General features: G+C 41.6%; 1 protein-coding gene and 2 non-coding genes across 3 annotated transcripts in view; 1 reads left to right on the plus strand and 2 right to left on the minus strand.

Annotated features, from left to right (window-relative positions):
• Positions 1-3,550: 3,550 nt before the first annotated feature.
• The window catches only part of LOC132867733 (histone H1-like), a 276,764-nt gene continuing 261,047 nt past the window's right edge, over positions 3,551-19,267 (minus strand). Inside the window, exon 3 of the mRNA XM_060900747.1 lies at positions 3,551-3,593. Coding sequence (XP_060756730.1) covers positions 3,585-3,593 — 9 coding nt within the window. The 3' untranslated portion in view covers positions 3,551-3,584. The remainder of the gene's footprint in view (positions 3,594-19,267) is intronic.
• trnay-aua (transfer RNA tyrosine (anticodon AUA)) lies at positions 9,551-9,638 on the minus strand. The gene is given in 2 exon segments: positions 9,551-9,586; positions 9,602-9,638. It is a non-coding gene; the product is annotated as a tRNA-Tyr (tRNA).
• trnai-aau (transfer RNA isoleucine (anticodon AAU)) lies at positions 10,971-11,044 on the plus strand. Its single transcript has one exon. It is a non-coding gene; the product is annotated as a tRNA-Ile (tRNA).

Below are 19,267 nucleotides of genomic sequence, written 5' to 3' on the forward strand. Positions count from 1 at the left end.
CGAAGGTGAGCTATCACAGATTCCTTTCAGTTTGCTTGGCTTTATTTCTTGAATTGCTGACTGACCTCAGTACCTTCAAATCACATTTTTCAACAGGGTTGTCATATTCCCACCATCCACTATGAAATTCTAACTCTCACTCGTGCAAATTTAGCTAAGACAGCTTTGACAAACTGAAAATATGATGCTTACCTGCTTGTATTCTTAAAGCTGCTGGTGAAAAGCAAGCTGCTGTCCTGAAAAGGCACTTTTCACCACCTTCCACCCAACTGCTCTCATTGAACAATGAAGCAACAAATGCTTCCTGAGGCATGCTCCAAAAGTGTGAGAAGCATGCCAGGGACTCCATGTGAGGAGATTGGGTTGTTTTAGTGGCAAAACCCTTGAAGCTTACCACCTGGTATTCATGCAAATGGGAGTCAGAATACACTCCCCCAGAACAAAAGTCCACTTCTGAGCAGTCGCCCACTTGAAAATAAACAAACAACCAATGGAAACTCAGGTATGGTTCCAGAGAGCAATGAGCAGGCCAGGAAGGGCAGGTTGGGGGGCTTGCGGTTGTTAGTTGGACAAACCTTGGACCACAGTAGGGGAATTAGCTCAATTGGTAGAGTGCTTGCTTTGCATGTAAGTGCTCGTAGGACCGCTGCCTGCATTCTCCAAAACACCAACTGCCCCCATGCTTGCATTTTACAGAGAAAAACTTTCTTGTCATCTTGCAAACCATCTGAATCATCTGCAATTTCAGCCAAGTCAAGATCACATTTCTTTTGCCACATTCAAAGCAGCACATTTGTGAAAACAGCCACTATTTGAATTAAACCCAAATATCTATCAAAGCTCCCCGGGCTCCACGGAGCCCAAATATCTATCATCCAGCTCCCCGGGCTCCCCCCGCTGATAAAAGCTATCAGTGGGGAGGAGCCGGAGATCTGGATGCAAGCTCCATGGAGCAACAGGTATCTGCTTTCCTGCAGTCCAAGGGAATTCGCCTGGACTGCGATAACATCGAGGTTTGCCACCCGCTACCAAGGAGGAACACCAGCGACAAGCAGACCATCATCATGAGGTTTGTCAACAGGAAACATAAGACTGCACTATTAAAGCAAGCGTACAAGCTAAAGGGATCCAGTGTCTACATAAACGAGCATCTGACCAAACAAAATGCAGATATAGCCAGGAATGCACACACCTTAAAGAAACAGAGGAAGATTCAGAACACTTGGACGACAAACTGCAAGGTGTTTATTAAGCTAAATGGTACACCTGAGGAGGCCAAAGTATTGGTTGTTAAAAATATTGAGGACCTGGAAAAGTATCAGTGACCATCATGAGGGGGACCATAAGCCACACATCTCAGAGGATTACGGAACAGGATTTACTGGAACTACAATCGTTTGTGTACACTCATCACAAATCACAGGATTTGGAATATGATATAGACCCGGACAATAATTTCTTCTCTGCCATTAACAACAACTGCTGTTATTACACTGATGAACAGTTCAATCGGAGCATTAAAGCTGATGGCAAACTCTCAATTATCCACTTCAATAGTAGAAGCATGTATGCAAATTTCAATCTCATCAAGGAATATCTACATCAGTTTTCGCATCCGTTCAGCATTGTAGCAAAATCTGAAACTTGGATACATAACGTCAAAGGCACGGACTTTGAGCTGGAGGGCTATGAATTCAACTACGTAAATAGACAAAACAAGAGTGGAGGAGGCGTGGCCATATTTGTGGATAGGGACTTGAAATTCAGTGTGATGGAAAGTATATCAACAGTAATTGACTACACACTGAAATGCATAACAGTTGAAATTTGCAGAGAGAAACATAAAAATGTAATTGTTAGTTGTATATATAGAGCTCCAGATTCTAGTATTGAGGTCTTCAATAACTGGATAGAGGAAATGTTTTCAGAAGTGAGTCACAAAACAGTCTTCATATGCAGAGACTTCAATATTGACCTGCTCAATCCAAATAAACACAAAATGACAGACAATTTTATCAACACAATGTACAGTATGGCCTTTTTCCCGAAAATTACTCGACCCAGCAGAATCACCTCACACGGAGCCACCCTCATAGACAATATATTCACTAACAGTTTTAATGACAATTTAGTAAGTGGACTATTGATAAATGATATCAGTGATCATTTACCAGTTTTCCCAGTTTATGAAACAAAATTTGGGAATAATAAACCAGAAAACACAAAACTTTTCAGATGACTTAGATCAGAGGAATCAATTAACTTTTTTAGAAATTACTTGCTGGCACAAAATTGGGATGAAATATACCGACTAAAAGACATAAATAAAGCATATGAGGAATTCTTGAGGATATTTATATCATTATATAATAAAAATTGTCCAATTGTTCATTACAGTAAAAAAGTCAAACATACAGTATGTCCATGGATTACAAGGGGTTTACAAAATGTCTGTAAAAAGAAAAATACATTGTATAGGGAGTTCATAAAGCAGAAAACTAAACAGGCAGAGGATAGATATAAAAAATATAAAAATAAATTAACTAATATTATAAGGGCTTCTAAGAAAGAATATTATAAGAAATTATTAAACGATAACAGAAATAATATCAAAGTAATTTGGAGCACTTTGAACAGTATTATAAAAAATGGGTCAAGATATCTAAATTATCCAAAGTACTTTCTTAATAATGACAAATATGAATATAACCATTATTTTCAACCATTACTTTGTAAACGTAGGACCAATCTTAGCGGAACAAATCCCGGATCCAGGAACATCTGCTGAAAATCTGGGCAATTTGATGGATAATAATTCTTTTTTCAATGTTCCTTACAGCAGTGGAAGAAAAAGAAATTGTTGATATTGTTGGGAAATGTATGAACAAAAAATCTACCGACTGTGATGACATTGACATGATGATATTAAAAAATGTTATTGATGGAATATCCAAACCATTCACATATATATGCAATTTGCCATTTCTAACTGGTAGATTTCCAAACAGAATGAAAACAGCAAAAGTCATTCCTCTGTACAAAACTGGGAGCAAACACCACTTCACAAACTACAGACCTGTCTCACTACTTCCGCAATTCTCCAAAATTCTCGAAAAACTTTTCAATAACCGATTGGATAAATTTATTGACAAACATAAACTACTTAGTGACAGTCAATATGGATTTAGAGCACATAGATCAACATCACTGGCTTTAATAGAATTAGTTGAAGAAATCACCAATTCCATAGAGCAGAAAAAACATGCAGTTGGAATATTCATTGATTTAAAGAAAGCATTTGATACAATAAATCATGACATATTAATAAAAAAAACTGGAACGATATGGCATCAGGGGTATAGTTTTAAACTGGGTTAAAAGCTACTTAAGTAACAGGAGACAGTTTGTGAAGCTGGGAGATTGTTCTTCCTGCATGTTTGGACATAACTTGTGGTGTTCCCCAGGGGTCAGTGTTAGGACCAAAGTTTTTTATACTATATATCAATGACATATGTAGTGTGTCTAAAGTAATGAAGCTTGTCTTGTTTGCTGACGATACAAATATCCTCTTTTCTGGTGATAATTTAATGGAACTATTGCAGGAGATCACAACAGAAATAAGTAAATTAATAACATGGTTCAACAGCAACAAATTATCATTAAACCTGAACAAATCCAAAGTAATATTATTTGGTAACAACAAAACAAACACACAAATAAATATTCAAATAGATGGGGTTATTATAGAAAGAGTTAAGGAAATCAAATTTATTGGAACAACTATTGATGAAAAACTTAGTTGGAAACCACAGATAAAAAACATACAATCCAAAGTATCAAGAAGTATTGCAATATTAAACAAAGTCAAACAGTTTCTAGATCACAATTCACTCCGGATTCTTTACTGTTCCCTGGTTTCACCTTATTTAAGTTACTGTGCAGAGGTATGGGGCAATAATTACAAAAATACAATACATTCATTATTCATTCTCCAAAAAAGAGCAATAAGGATTATACACAAGGCTGGTTATCGGGATCATACAAATACATTATTCTTACAGTCAGAAATACTGAAATTTGCAGATCTGGTGGACTATCAAACAGCACAAATATTATTCAAAGCAAACAATAATCAACTACCACATAATATTCAAAAACTGTTCACTGAAAGAGATGGGAGTAATAATTTAAGGGGTTTATTTAAATTTAAAAATTATAGGGTGCGCACAACCAAGAAACGTTTTTTGTATTTCTGTTTGTGGGGTGAAGAGGTGGAACAGTTTAAATGAGGAGCTCAAGGGATGTCCAGACATGAAGCGTTTTAAAAAGATGTACAAAAAATTTTATTTTCACAAGGTATAAGGATGAAGGGGATTAATCATAACTGGCTGTTTATTGTGTAAATTTTCTTTTTTTCTTTTTTGAGTCTTCATCTATTTGTTTTGTTTTTATTTTGTTCTCCATTGTGAGTGTGGTATTTGTAGTAAACTTGTGTGTAGACATATGGATATACACATATAATTAATTAATTATATGATATAGTTATAGAGAATTGATATCTGAATAGTTGAAGTAGGAAGCTCGATAATCAATTTATATTGACTAAAGTAGAGGGTGGGATTAAATAAGTTTTTACTTCAGCCCACTCCTTTTCGGACATGGAATGTATTTTTGTATTTTTGTCTTGTTTTCTTTTGTTTTGATTTTGATATATTATTATTACCCATATTATTTAAGGTTTATTTTCTAATTTAGTGGCTTTTTACGTGTTCTTGTTGCAAATGCTGTTTTGTTTTTCTTGTTATCTGCTTATTTATTCATTGTTTGTTTACATGTTTGAAATATACTATCATCATCATCATCATCATCACTGCAACCGCACTTGCTAATTGACACCGCAACCATGCCCCCAGAGTGAATATTCATGAGCGAATTGGGCATGGTGTTTCGCCCAGTGGAAACCTACAGTAACCCTTTGTTACTGAGAGAGAGAGAGAAATGGTCCAGGGACAGGCAGCTGCTGGAGTAGATGATCTTGCTCTGCTGTCGAAGGAAAGGCGTCGAGCTACAGAAGTCTATTGTCTGAGACTGCAAAACTACCTAGTGAGCTCAATCCATCTCACACACTAACGACGAGTACTGCTTCCGTAGCCTACGGCTGAATACGGTCCTCAATGTCTTCACGTTGGTTCTCCCGACCACTGACAACTACCGTACTTCTTCCGCAAACAAACCACAATATTCAAGCTTTCACACTTATGGCCCTTTTCCACTACCCTTTTTCAGCTCACTTCAGCTCGCTTCAGCTCACTTCGGCCCGACACGGCTCGCGTTTCGACTACCAAAAACCAGCACGACTCAGCTCGTTTCAGCCCTGCTTAGCCCCTAAAACTCGCACCGTTTTGGGGTAGGGCTGAAGCGAGCCAAACCGTGCTGACTGAGGCTGGGGGCGTGAGCAGACACTCCCCTGTGCACTGATTGGTGAGGAGGAGTGTCCTCACATGCCCACACACGCCCCGCGAGCGCGCTGGGATCTGTAAACACCGCAAACCCGGAAGAAGAATAATTACGAGAATTTCTGAAGCCTTATGCGCCTCGCCTCATCTATACGCTCTTGCCAGTATCTGTTGGCGTTGTCAAGCCACAGCACCAAGACCAGCAACACTAACGACTCCATGTCCTCCATGTTTATTGTTTACTATTCGGGTGGTGAGACTACCGCTTAAAAGCTCACTGAATCAGTGACATACAGAGCATCGTGGACGAGTTCGCGGAGCGCAAGGCTCGCCGTATGCCCTTCAAATAATGCGCGCAGTAGGCTATTGATGTTTTATTATGAGCCATGTACAGTATGTCGCCGAATGTTTTTTTGTTTCTGAGTTACATGTTCGTTTGAAGGACTTAATGTACAAAATAACATAGTTGCACCCCGTAGTGTTGAAATTGGTAAACACAGTGCATTCAGTGAGGTTTGCACCGCCCTCCTTTTATTTCTGACTCTTCCTGTCACCGTTGCAACCTCTGAGCGCTCATTCGTATGCCCTTCAAATAATGTGCGCAGTATAGGCTATTGATGTTTTATTATGAGCCATGTACAGTATCCTAATGTTTTTTGTTTCTGAGTTACATGTTCGTTTGAAGGACTTGATGTACTAAATAACATAGTTGCACCCCGGAGTGTTGAAATTGGTAAACACAGTGCATTCAGTGAGGTTTGCACCGCCCTCCTTTTATTTCTGACTCTTCCTGCCACCACTCTGAGCGCTCATTCGTATGCCCTTCAAATAATGTGCGCAGTATAGGCTATTGATGTTTTATTATGAGCCATGTACAGTATCCTAATGTTTTTTGTTTCTGAGTTACATGTTCGTTTGAAGGACTTGATGTACTAAATAACATAGTTGCACCCGGTAGTGTTGAAATTGGTAAACACCGCAGTTGCGGACATTTTTGTAGCCTAAAACGATGTTATGATAAGCTTTAATAAAGTGCCCGGTCATTTGCCCCGCCCCCGGCCCGGCTCTGACTTGTTCCGCCACTGTCACTGATGTCACTGTTTGCGCTGCTTAACGACATCACATGACGTCCACCCACTTTTGCTAACTCCACCCAATGTGTCCACCCACTTCCAGCCAGCACGGTTCAGCGCGGTTGTAGTCGAAATGCAACTCCAACAGCCCCGCTCAGCTCGGCTCAGCTCGACTCGGCACGGCACGGCTCAGCCGCGTTTGTAGTGGAAAAGTGGCATTAGCTTCCAACTTACATTAACTAGCATAAAACTTATTTTCTTCAGCGAGCCCAGTCGCGCGCCTACTCCTTGGACGCCGCCATCTTCTTCTCCTTCTCTGTCCCGCCCTCTCTTCCTCTCTCCCATTGGCCAGCGCACCAATGCCAGTGCTCCTGATTGGTCAGTCCTGTGATCAGTCCTGTGGCACATGGCTAGGTGCATTTAAAGAAACAGTATCAAAACCAAACCATAGTCCATTACTCTGGTGCACCGCTACACACACAGGCAGAGAAATGTCTGATGAATGAGCTTTTTTGAAAGAAAGATCGATAGATCGATTGATCGATCGATCGATCGATAGATAGATAGATAGATAGATAGATAGATAAGCAAGCGGGGTGGGGGGGTGTTGAATTTTGAAAAGGAACAGTTGAGTGCTGTGTGATCTGTCCAATATCACGGATGTAGGCCTTTAAATTAAATATGAAAACATCAGCTGGAGTTTGATTATTGACAGGAACGCTGTTGACCCCAGCAGTAAGTGCTTTCCATACCACATTTTTTATTGATATATGAGGACTATTGCGTCATCCTCGTTAGTATAGTGGACAGTATCTCCACCTGTTACGTGGAAGACCGGGGTTCGATTCCTCGATGGTGAGACTTTAAAAATGTATTAACTTGTGCAGCAGGGGGATGGAGTGGTTCGCACTGTTGCAAAACAGCAAGAAGGTTCTGGGCTGGCAGGGGCCTTTCTGTGTGGAGTTTGCGTGTTCTCCCTGTGTCAGCTCTGGTTAACCCCACAGCTCAAAGACATGTAGTTCAGTTAAAGTGGGGTGGCGTTGGGCTGAAGTGCCCTTGAGCATGTTGTGTGTATATATATGAATGACCACATTTTGTGTCAATTAAATCTTATTAATAGTAACAGATCTAGATAAATCCAATGACTATAGACCAAACTTCAATATGCCTAAAGTCAATGTTAATGTCAATTATGACTATTATAAATTGCCAATGGTAGACCCTCTGATACGGTGGTGTAGTGGTTAGTGCTGTTGCCTCACAGCAAGAAGGTCCTGGGTTTGAGCCCCGGGGCTGGTGAGGGCCTTTCTGTGTGGAGTTCGCATGTTCTCCCTGTGTCCGCGTGAGTTTCCTCTGGGTGCTCTGGTTTCCCCCAAAGACATGCAGGTTAGGTTAACTGGTGACTCTAAATTGAGTGTGAATGGTTATCTGTGTCAGCCCTGTGATGACCTGGTGACTTGTCCAGGGTGTACCCCACCTTTTGCCCATAGTCAGCTGGGATAGGCTCCAGCTTGCCTGCGACCCTGTAGAAGGATAAAGCGGCTAGAGATAATGAGATGAGACCCTCTGATGATGTTCTTCTCATAATATTCTATTTCTAAGTCTAGTAAAAGTCAGACGAAAAAAGGTTTTCTGTGTTTTTAGCTTTTAGGTAAATATCAGAAAATTAAGTTAGCTAATTTAATGGATGCCTGCTAACCTATCTTTGCGCATGGAGCGTTAACAAACCTCCCTCGTGATGGTGAGAACTGACAGCCTGGATTTTTCCATTGGCTCACGCGCTTGACCCCCAATCCAATGTTGCTTTGGTTGGCCAAAGTTATGAGGTTGCTGTGGGGTACTAAGACTAGACTAAATAACAAAATTAAATGATTCAGACATCCCTAGTCTCCCGGACACTCTGGGAGTCTCCCCAGGAGCATGTAGACAGAGACAGGAAAGGCAGGAGAAACTTGATCTAAGTCTTATTTGGAAAGTTGTAAATTAAATTGTAATGACTGGCTATTGCTGACAAGGCCGGATTAACTATATGGGCCTGCGGCACAGTGCCCAGGGGCACCAACCACTCACAGCCAGTGGGGGGGGCACCACATGACAGAAACTTTAAAAATATTTTTCGTGAATGTTTGTACACTTAAAATGGTTATATACTTGACATTGTTAAATAGTCATATATAATTCATTATGAACACTAATTTCATAAGAACAACAACAATAACTAGACCGGACAATTCCCCGGGGGAAATTGTGAGAGGATGCAGTGCGTGAAGCAATTTGGTCACTCATGTAAGCTAGCTGTGAATGTGTGACTTACTATGAGGCTACAAAATTGAGTGATGTGTTAAAAGTAGTAAACTGTTATGCAACTTAGCAAGAGTTACCTGCCTTGGTGAATGAATATCACTAAATTCCCATTTGTTTGCTCCTTGTAGTATCAGCACAATAAGCTGGCATCAAAAGGAGCAGCCTGCCAGAAAAACTGCAATAACATTGGGCGAGATGTCAAGGTCAGTCAAACTTGTAAAAACGACAGAATCCTATCCCAGAGAATAATTTGTGAAGATGTAAGTTAAAATTTGCCTTATTTTTGCAGATGCCCCAAAGGTACTGTGCCCAGCCAAAAGTACTGCACTCAGCCTTGAGAAGCACCAGAGGGACATCCACCGGAGGGCCTCGGAGGAACTGCGCCCGGCCATGAGAAGCTTGTAAGGTACCGGACACAGACGTGACGACAGGTTCACAAAGGTACCGCCCCAAGCCACTTGAGGACCGCAGAGGTACTTTGCCCAGACAGTACATGGCGCCTCAAAGGTATTACACCCAGCCAGAGCTGGTCCTCAGAGGTCCTGTGGGTATTCCCTTTTGCCACTGGTGGTCTAGTGGCTAGGATTCGGCGCTGCCACGGCCTGGGTTCGATTCCCAGTCAGAGAAAAGTCTTGGTGTGTGTGGTTTTTTTTTTAACCCCCACCTCCCCATCTTTATGACTAAAATAGCATCAGACTCTCTGTCGGAACAAACGCTTCCTTCGAGCCGGATTCTAACCAGCGACCTAAGGATGGCCATCGCAAGCAACTATAGTCCTCCGCTCTTCCAACTGAGCTATCGAAGGGTACCCTGAAGTGCTTTTCTGCTGAGTGAGCCGTCAAGCAACATCTCCAACAGCACTTGCTTTTAATATACTGCATATATATTGTTTTGTGCCAAAACTCGTTTTGCACAAGCTGGCTAAACCTACCAAATTATGTGCACCCGCCATACGCAACGCAATGAAATAATTTAAAAAATCTATTATAAATAGTGATTTCTCTTCAGTCTTTTAAGGCTGAGGAAAAGCTCAGTTTCAAAAGAACAGAAACAAATGAATGGATCTTGTTTGTTTCGGGCATTTTGGCAAATGTGAAAGCAAACTCCAGAGAAGTTGTGTTGACGATGACTGTGATACTCCGTACACAAAACTCCAGTCGAACTCCAGGTTCTATTAAAACAGTATTCATTTTTAGTATTCCGGACCTTGAGGCTTTATTTCCTATTCTGATTTAATCAAATGGATTTATTCAAACGTTGTAGGCTTGTCCTCACCAATTTACCAGTGGCCTTCACAGAGATGAGAGCATGAAGAGAATTGCTCAGTCAGGGCAAAGTGCAAGGGCAGGAAAAGCTTGTTGGTACTTTAATGACATTGTGTGGCCGTACAGTGTAATTGCTTCTAGATATTCTCAAAAAAAGATCTGAAAATTGATCTCTGCTCATGCTGGTAATGAAGTTACTTAAATTTGAAATGCTGACTCATGTTTTTGTTTTGTTTTTCTTTTTGCGGCTGAGGAACCACGTGACCGCGTATCACTATCATCACCACTGTTGTTTCCACAGTCAGATCTACACTTATTGTCCTAGCTCAGTAAAGAAGGTTTGTGTGATTGTAAAACTGAGCAGTGGGACTTTTCCATTTTTCTGAACTGTGGGACATTGCCATTTTTCTGCCTGATGCCCATAGTAAAAAAAGTCAGGACTAAATCATCATCAAAGAGAGAGAGAGGATTGAGAGAGAGAGGACTACCAGGAAATACCTTCTTTTGATGCATGTTTCAGGAAGCAGATGTTGCTTTATTGTTCAGTGTGAGCAATTGGGTCGAGGTTTGTGAGAAGTGGTTCTTCAGAGCACATGGTGGCTTTTGGACCACTATGTTGAAGAAGGGAAGTAGGTGTGCATCCTTCTTTCACATTGTTAAAGCTATCCATGCTGACTTTGCTCAGTAGATAGAATACGTTTTTCAGACTGGATGTTGGGATTTTCATCCCCCTGTGTAAATACTGTATGTGAGTGGGTCGAACTGTGGGCTTCAAAACAATAATCAAGAGAAAAGACATCTGTTCAAGGCAAAGTCACTGCCTCGTCACTATTTAGTGAAGCACCTCAGCAGCCATGACATTTTTTTTCTTTGGCCAGTTAGCTCAGTTGGTTAGAGTGTGGTGCTAATAACACCAAGGTCACAGGTTCAATCCCTGTACTGGCCAGTTCTCTCCTTTACAGGTCCTGTTGTTGTCAGGACAGGGGAAGCCTTTTTCTGTTGAGGGAAATGTTCTGCAAGACAATAGCTTCTCTGGTTGTTTTGCAAAATGTCAATCGATTCCTTGTATCTGGATGTGCCATTGAAATACAGTAACTCAACTGATTGCAGGACGCAGGAAATTCAAATACACGCATGAGATTGCCTCAAAGAGAAGCACTAATGAATCTCGTAAAAATCAGTGCTCCTTTTTCAATTCATCTAATTGTGCTTCATTTTGAAAGTAACTTTAATTTCATGAACTCTAAAAGGTATCTTTAGTTGCTTGAATCAGGCCTCAGGCGAGCCAAAACATTAAGCGTGGAAAGCCTTATCACAGCCTCCCAACTTCGTTGGGCTGGACACGTCTGGTGCACGCTTGACACACGACTACCCGAAGCCGTTTTCTACGGAGAACTGAGCCTAGGAAAGAGGCTGATAGAAACAAGGAGGACAGAAACTGAGGTACAAAGACATTTGGAAGAGGAACATGAAGAATGCCGTCATTATCGATCAGACGTGAGAAAGGGATGCCTCGGTTAGAGCAACATAGCGAAGCAAAGTTAAAAGCTCAGTGTTTGAAATTGAAGACAAGCATCAAAGGGAGTATAGGAGAGCTCACGACACTAGACATTCCATAGCACCTCAACCGGGCCATTCATGCCACTGCTGCGGACGACTCTGTCGCTCTGGTGCTGGCCTCGTGGCCCATCTGTGTTTCTGTGCATCCTACTGAAGCAGGCATCATCGCTAGCAATGGACAGCCAACAAAGGGTTGCGGACAACTGGCACCATTGGTGGGGCCCCTTTGGCTATTCTGTTATAAGAGCAGGGCTGCCTGAGATTGATGACCCAGGACTAAGCGTGCAATGGTTGACAGAAATGATTTCGAGTAATCCTGACAAGTCCATTGTGCACTTGTGCAATGAGCTAAGACTGCTGCATGATGCAAACACTGGTGAGGCATTCCCAAACCCAGTTGTATGGGTGAATGGTTTCAAACGGGACATGGATCGTCACCGATGAGGCATTCATGAAACTTATGTTGAAAAGTCCAACATGAGAAGACTGATGGCAAACGACAGGGGGGGATGAAGTGCTAGGAACCTGTCTCTATCGCTGTAACGGTCCCTATACGTGGTGCAAATTGACATGGGACAGAAGAAGAAAAGAAACTGGAAACACCTAGATTTGTCTGGACTGAAATGGGCGACACATTTTTACTACTGATGTGCTTCCTCTTGTTTAGCAAGCCAGCCATGCTTCTGCTGCATCCTTGTGTGTACTCTCAATTAATCGGATCTTGGAAATTTTGGTGTTAGAAGAAATCTGCTTTCACCTCTCTGCTAAACACATGCAATCGCGAATTTCAAAAGCCCCTGGACAAAGCCTTTCTCTCATCAAATTTGACACACAAACACTGGCTTAAGAGTCCAGTGCCTCATCGATGAGGCCAGTGTGGCATAGGCCTTAACCTCAAATGACCAGCATCAATAGCACTAACACTCATGTGAAGGGGAAACAAAAGCCATCTTGGCCATCTTTCTATTTGGGGCATGAAGCCCCTATTAGCCCCCGTTCTATTAGATATCTGCGTGAACGCAGGTTCATGTCACCTTTGCATTCTTCACAAAATCTGTATGGCTTTACTGATACTGCTTTCAACAAGGGCTGTAACTTCATTGTCTTGGTATGTGATTCAAGTTAGGGAGTAGGACCTGTGATTCCCAGGAGAGACGCTACACTGTGTCCACTATCATAACTAGCAAGAAAATCTTGTTTTTATTTCTCCATGATTTATGACTATTACAATGATTCCATTCACTATATTCTACTGGAAAGAAGGCATCCAAAAAAAACCAAAACAAAAACAGGTTCATGGGTGACTTATTATTTACAGGCCCCCGGGGACATATTCTGAGTTTCTTTCTGAATTTGCAGATTTGATCTGAGATCTGGTTATTTACTTAGACAAAACTTTAGTTGACGGAGATTTTAATATTCACTTCGATAACCCAGAAGACCCTTTGAAAACAGCGTTTGTGTCCATTTTAGATTCAGTAGGGATTAATCAGAATGTCATAGGACCGACCCATAATGGTCGTCACACCCTTGATCTAATACTAACATTCGGGTTAAATGTAGAAAATATAGTCATACTTCCACAGTCTGAAGTTATCTCAGATCATTATCTCATCTCATTCAAAATATGTCAGAGTAATAATAATGCACCTCACCACACTACTGTATTAAATGTACATTCACGTCAACTACTGCACAGAGCTTTATCAATGATCTCCCAGAGTTATCAACTTTGATTGGGTCACTGTCGGCCCCTGCAGAACTTGATCAGGGAACTGAATGCTTAGAGTCAACGTTCTGCCATACTTGACCTCATTATCCGCCATAAGCTAATGTAGCTCCTCTTAAAAGGAAAATGTTCAGAGACAAAAAATTTGCACCCTGGTATAATGAAGACACTCACACTTTAAAACAGACCACTTGAAAATTGGAACGTAAATGGCGTCAAACAAAATTGGTAGCTTTCAAATTAGCATGGAAGGAGAGCTTCCTGAAGTATAGAAAAGCTCTATGTGCTGCTAGATCAACTTATCTCCCCTCCCTAATAGAAGATAACAAAAATAATCCTAGATTCCTGTTTAGTACTGTAGCAGAATTAACCAGGAATAAGTCCACTATAGACATGTGCATACCTGTAGTATGTAGTAGCAACGACTTCATGAATTTATTTCATGACAAAATTGAGAATATCCGACAAAAAACTCAAACTACTAATTTAAGGTCAGACAATGTAAGAGACCCTGTAGTTAACTGATAGAAGTGTATCAGATCAGCAATTAGAATGTTTTACTCCCCTTAGAGAAATTGAATTACTTCCATTAATCTCCACATCAAAAGCCTCAACTTGTGTACCCAGGGGCGCCGCTAGAAATCTTGGGCCCTATGAAAGATTACAATTTAGGGCCCCCCCCCGGTAAAATTTTCAAGCTCAAGCAACTGAATTTGAAGTCTGTTTTTGGCTGGCACTTCTACTTTACTACGCGTGTGATCAGCTACCTAGCAAGTTTAGGTGATACAATTATTTGGTATATGAACATTTTAAATGCAGAACTGTAAGAATTAGACTGAATAGACTGTTGCCTAAAAATGAAAATTCCATGATATATATGAAAGATATATATATATTTTTTTTTTCTTTTATGAGCAACTATTATTAGGCCACTCAGTAGCCTATGGAGTTCATTCAATCCAAATGTTTGTGTTGAGAGAAACTGCATGCATCACTGTATCAGTATGGATTTATAACATTCTATATGCACATTATGGATACTCCAGAGCCCTCCAGCAAACATCATCAATAATCAGGATTACAAAATGTATTCCTTTGTTTCCTCCATTTATTGACTTATTGTATGTGATCAAATCTATGCCTTGATGAATAACTACACTAGTTTTTTGATACAATCACATAGTGCACTGCAAGAAATCCACTAAGTGTTTTTGGTTTCTTTTAGGCATCACACATTTATTAGAAAACACAGCAAATGTTCAAATATTCAAGTTAAATACCTAGCAACAGTATCAATAAATCCACACATGAACAATAGCAATGATATCTATGACCACAGCTAATGTGCAAAATATTAAAGTTAAAAACTTAATATCAACAAATCCACACATGAACAATGGCAAAACACCTAGACTTAATTATACAATAAAGATACCTAAGAAAAAAGGTGATTTTTTTTTTTTTTTCACACACAGTGTGATATCCGGACTTCATAATTTATCACACCTGCTCCTGCTTAGCAACTTCTAGAATGTTCACCTCTGTTGTGCACATAGAGAAACTGACAGCTGCTCTAAACTGCGCTAATCCCGCTCCCAGAATCAGACTGTACCATTAGTAAAAAGGGTGGAGGGGTGAAATGACAATATCATAAATAATTGAAGAAAAATGTTATAGCAAATCATAACCATGTATAATTTGCATATTTTAACAGATGAAATGAAATATTTTATTTCAAAAACTTACACAAGGCAATACTATTAAAATAATATTAATATCCCTCACAGGGCCCCCCTGTCAGTGCCAGGCCCTTAGAATCGTCCCAACTTCCCCCCCCTAGCAGCACCACTGTGTGTACCAGATCCCTTGCCTACATGTCTATTCAAAAAGATAATACCCAAAGTAATTGCACCACTTCTAAAAATAATAAATTCTTCTCTTAGGATTGGCTATGTACCCAAATCCTTTAAACTAGCAGTTATTGATTAAAAAACCTGACCTTGATCCCTGTCAGCTGTCCAATATCAAAACTCCCCTTTATCTCCAAGATCCTTGAAAAACCTGTGGCACAGCAGTTTGCTCATATTTACATAGGAATAACAACCATGAAATGTATCAGTTAGGATTTAGACCTCATCATAGCACAGAGACAGCACTGGTTAAAGTAGTAAATTACATACTGTTGGTGTCTGATCAGGGCTGTCTCGCTGCCTGTGTTGCTTGACCTTCATGCAGCATTTGATACCGCTGATCATTCCATTCATCTGGATAGACTAGAAAATGTTGTGGGAGTTAAGGGAACGGCCCTCTCCTGGCTCAGCTCTAATTTAACTGATCACTGTCAGTATGTTGATGTAAATGGTGCTTTTTCTAGACATACTGAGGTAAAGCTACAAGGTTCTGTCTTGGGTCCACTGCTTTTTTCTTTATATATGTTACCTCTGGGTGATATTATTCGTAAACACTGTATTATTTTCCACTGTTGTGCTGATGACACACAGTTGTGTGGTTCTGCAAAACCTGATGAGAGACACCAGCTTAATAGAACTGAGTAATGTGTGAAGGACAGACACTGGTTGCTTATTAACTTCCTTCTGCTTAACTCTGACAATACTGAAGCACTTGTACTTGGACCACATGCAGCTAGAAGTAAGCTTTCTGATTACACAGTAACCCTGGATGGCCTTTCTGTTTCTTCACGTGCAGCAGTAAAAGACCTCGGAGTGATTATTGACCCCAGTCTTTCATTTGAAAATCACATTGATAACATTACCTGGATAGTTTTCTTTCATCTCAGAAATATTGCTAAGATAAGAAATTTAATCACTCCATGACGCGGAAAAAAAACTAGTTCATGCTTTTGTTACCTCCAGGTTTTATTATTGTAATGCCTTACTGTCTGGATGTTTCTATAAGTGCATGAACAAGCTCCAGTTAGTTCAAAATGCAGCAGCAAGAGTCCTTACTAGAACTAGAAAATATGACCACATCACACCTGTCTTATCCACACTGCATTGGCTCCCAATCAAATTTCGTATCGAATATAAAATACTACTATTGACCTTTAAACCACTGAATAGTCTCGCGCCACAGTACCTGAGTGAGCTTCTGCTCCTCTATGACCCACCATGCCTACTTAGATCAAAGGGTGCAGGCTATCTGTTGGTTCCTCGTATAGTGAAGGTTGCATCAAGGGGCAGAGCGTTTTCTTACAAAGCCCCACAGTTATGGAACAGCCTTCCAAGTAGTGTTCGGGAATCAGACACAGTCTCAGCATTTAAGTCTCGGCTGAAAACATATCTGTTTAGTCAAGCCTTTTGTTAATTGTGTTTATGAGGTAAAGGTGTAGATCTGGAGGGTCCTCAGACATAGAGTCTTTGGTAAACTGGGATGTATGGATGCTGTCAGTCCCCCACTCGCTTGCTCACTCGAGTCTGTTGACGATGTAGTGGCTGGCTGTTTTATGTCCCGGGGCTCCCTCATGCCTGTGTTACCTTCTGGCTCTCCCCTTTTAGTTATGCTGTCATAGTTAGTTTTTGCCGGAGTCCCTGCTTATACTGTGCAATATGTATACAGGTACTGTTCCTACTTATTCAGGTGATATTGGGCATACCTAACAACCTGCGTTTTCTCTCGCTTCCCCCCCCCCCCGATCTTTCCATCTGAGTTACATGTCGGTCCTGGGATCAAGATGCCGAACTCTTCTGCTCCTTGGACCTGCCTGATCCATCCTGGTGCCCTGTGTCTGGTTGGAGTCTCATCGCATCGTTCCTGTGGAGGATGGCCCCATGTGGACAGTTGAAAGTCACACTTGGAGGATGCTCTGGACACTTACAGTAATGCTTTTATGGCTGAGGACTACAGTTGACTTGCTAACTTTAGGACTACAGTTGCCATGAACAGTTTTGCACTCAAGTTTCCATCAAGGAAGAGTTTATAACATCAACGAAACTGACTTCATGTTAAAACTGTTAATGTTATAGTCATGTTCTCTGTTGTTGCCCAAATAAGGATGGGATCCCTTTTGAGTCTGGTTCCTCTTGTGGTTTCTTCCTCATGTCATCTGAGGGAGTTTTTCCTTGCCACTGTCACCACAGGCTTGCCCATTTGGGATAGATTAGGGATAAAATTAGCTCATGTTTTAAGTCATTAAATTCTATGAACCTGCTTTGCGACAATGTTTATTGTTAAAAGCGCTATACAAATAAACTTGACTTGACTTGAAAGTCCCTGCATTTGACGGTGCAAAACTCCCAACACCATTCTGTTAACATATATAGGTGCAAATATCAAGAAATAAAAGCTGAAATTCTGACCTATCACATATAGAAGGCAAGCCAAGAAGCCTTTATTTGTCACATGTAATTCTTAAGCACACAGTGGAATTTCAACTCTGCGTTTAATGCATCTGGAGCAGTGAACAGACACCCACACACACAAGTGAGCAATGAGCACACACACATAACCAGAGCAGTGGGCAGCTATGCTACAGCACCCAGGGAGCAGTTGTGAGTTAGGTGCCCTTGCTCAAGGACACTTCAGCCTAACCTCAGGCCATGGCTACCCCATAATAACCTAACCACATGTCTTTGAACTGTGGGGGAAACCAGAGCACCCAGAGGAAACCCGCACAGGGAGAACATGCAAACTCCACACTGAATGGCCCCCCTCGGCCAATGGGTTCAAACCCAGAACCTTCTTGCTGCGACATGATAGTGCTAACCACTACACCACCGTACCACCCACTTTTGACATCAAATGCAAATGTTGTCAGTGTATGGGAAAAAAAAACCCAAACAAACAGAATTGTCCTTGCTGTTCTAGTACTTTTGGGCTTGCAGCTGGAAATACTGTCAGAGCTGTTGCTCTCAAAAAATGAATCACTACATTCTGAGCAGCTTTCAGAGTGGTGTGGAGGTGAAATGTGGAGAAAACATATTGTAACAGTTCTAACGTAGGGTGGAGCACAGAGGACGGCAGGACAGAGATCAGGTTCGTACACAGGGGTTTTTATTGCCACGCTTTTTTTGCTGACTGATCTAATGGCCCGACGAGATCCATCCCAATCCTTTCGAACGGGGTCTCGATTAATGGTAGAGGGCGCAAAGGCAGTTTTGGGACAGCCGCTGGATTTACTAACTGGCATTCGCGGCACGCCGTACACCACCTACGGACATCGCTGCGAATCCCCGGCCAATAGAATCAGGCCATTATTCGGGCTAGTGTCTTATCTTGCCCTAAGTGTCCAGCCATGGGATTAAAGTGAGCCACCTGGAATACCAATTCACAGCGGCTCTTTGGAATTAAAAGTTGCATGACTCGCTCTTTAGTTTGAGTGTCCTGCGTCACTCGGTATAACCTATCCTTCAAAATCCCGAAGTAGGGGAAGGATGGGGTGGCGTTCGGCTGGAGCGTTTGACCATCGATTACTCTCACTTGGTCAAACACATGTCGCAGAGTCTCGTCTCGCGACTGCTCTTATGGGAAATCCGCGAGGGATTCCCCAATAGAAAGAGGAGGAGCCGGCGGCTCCTCACTCTGACGTGGAGATGACATGGACGGCTCTGTGACAGCTGCTCCCGCCAGAGCGACACCGAGACCTCCCCCTGTCAAATGGCAGGACCCACTCTCTACTAAGCATCTCATTAAATCCCAAAATCCCGGCCAATCCATCCCCAAAATTACAGAGTGGGTAAGGCGAGGATTAACCGCCGCCTTCACTATAAATTTTTCCCCTCGGAAAAAAATGTAGACCGACACCAAAGGGTAGCTGTGAACGTCCCTGTGCACACACAACACCTTCACCCCCTGTGCTCCCCCCAATGCCTCGTTTTGAACCAGGCTTTGGTGAATTGAGGTCTGGTTACAACCAGAATCCAC

The sequence above is a fragment of the Neoarius graeffei genome, chromosome 19 (genome assembly GCF_027579695.1).
Source record: "Neoarius graeffei isolate fNeoGra1 chromosome 19, fNeoGra1.pri, whole genome shotgun sequence".
Taxonomy (NCBI): Eukaryota; Metazoa; Chordata; class Actinopteri; order Siluriformes; family Ariidae; genus Neoarius; species Neoarius graeffei.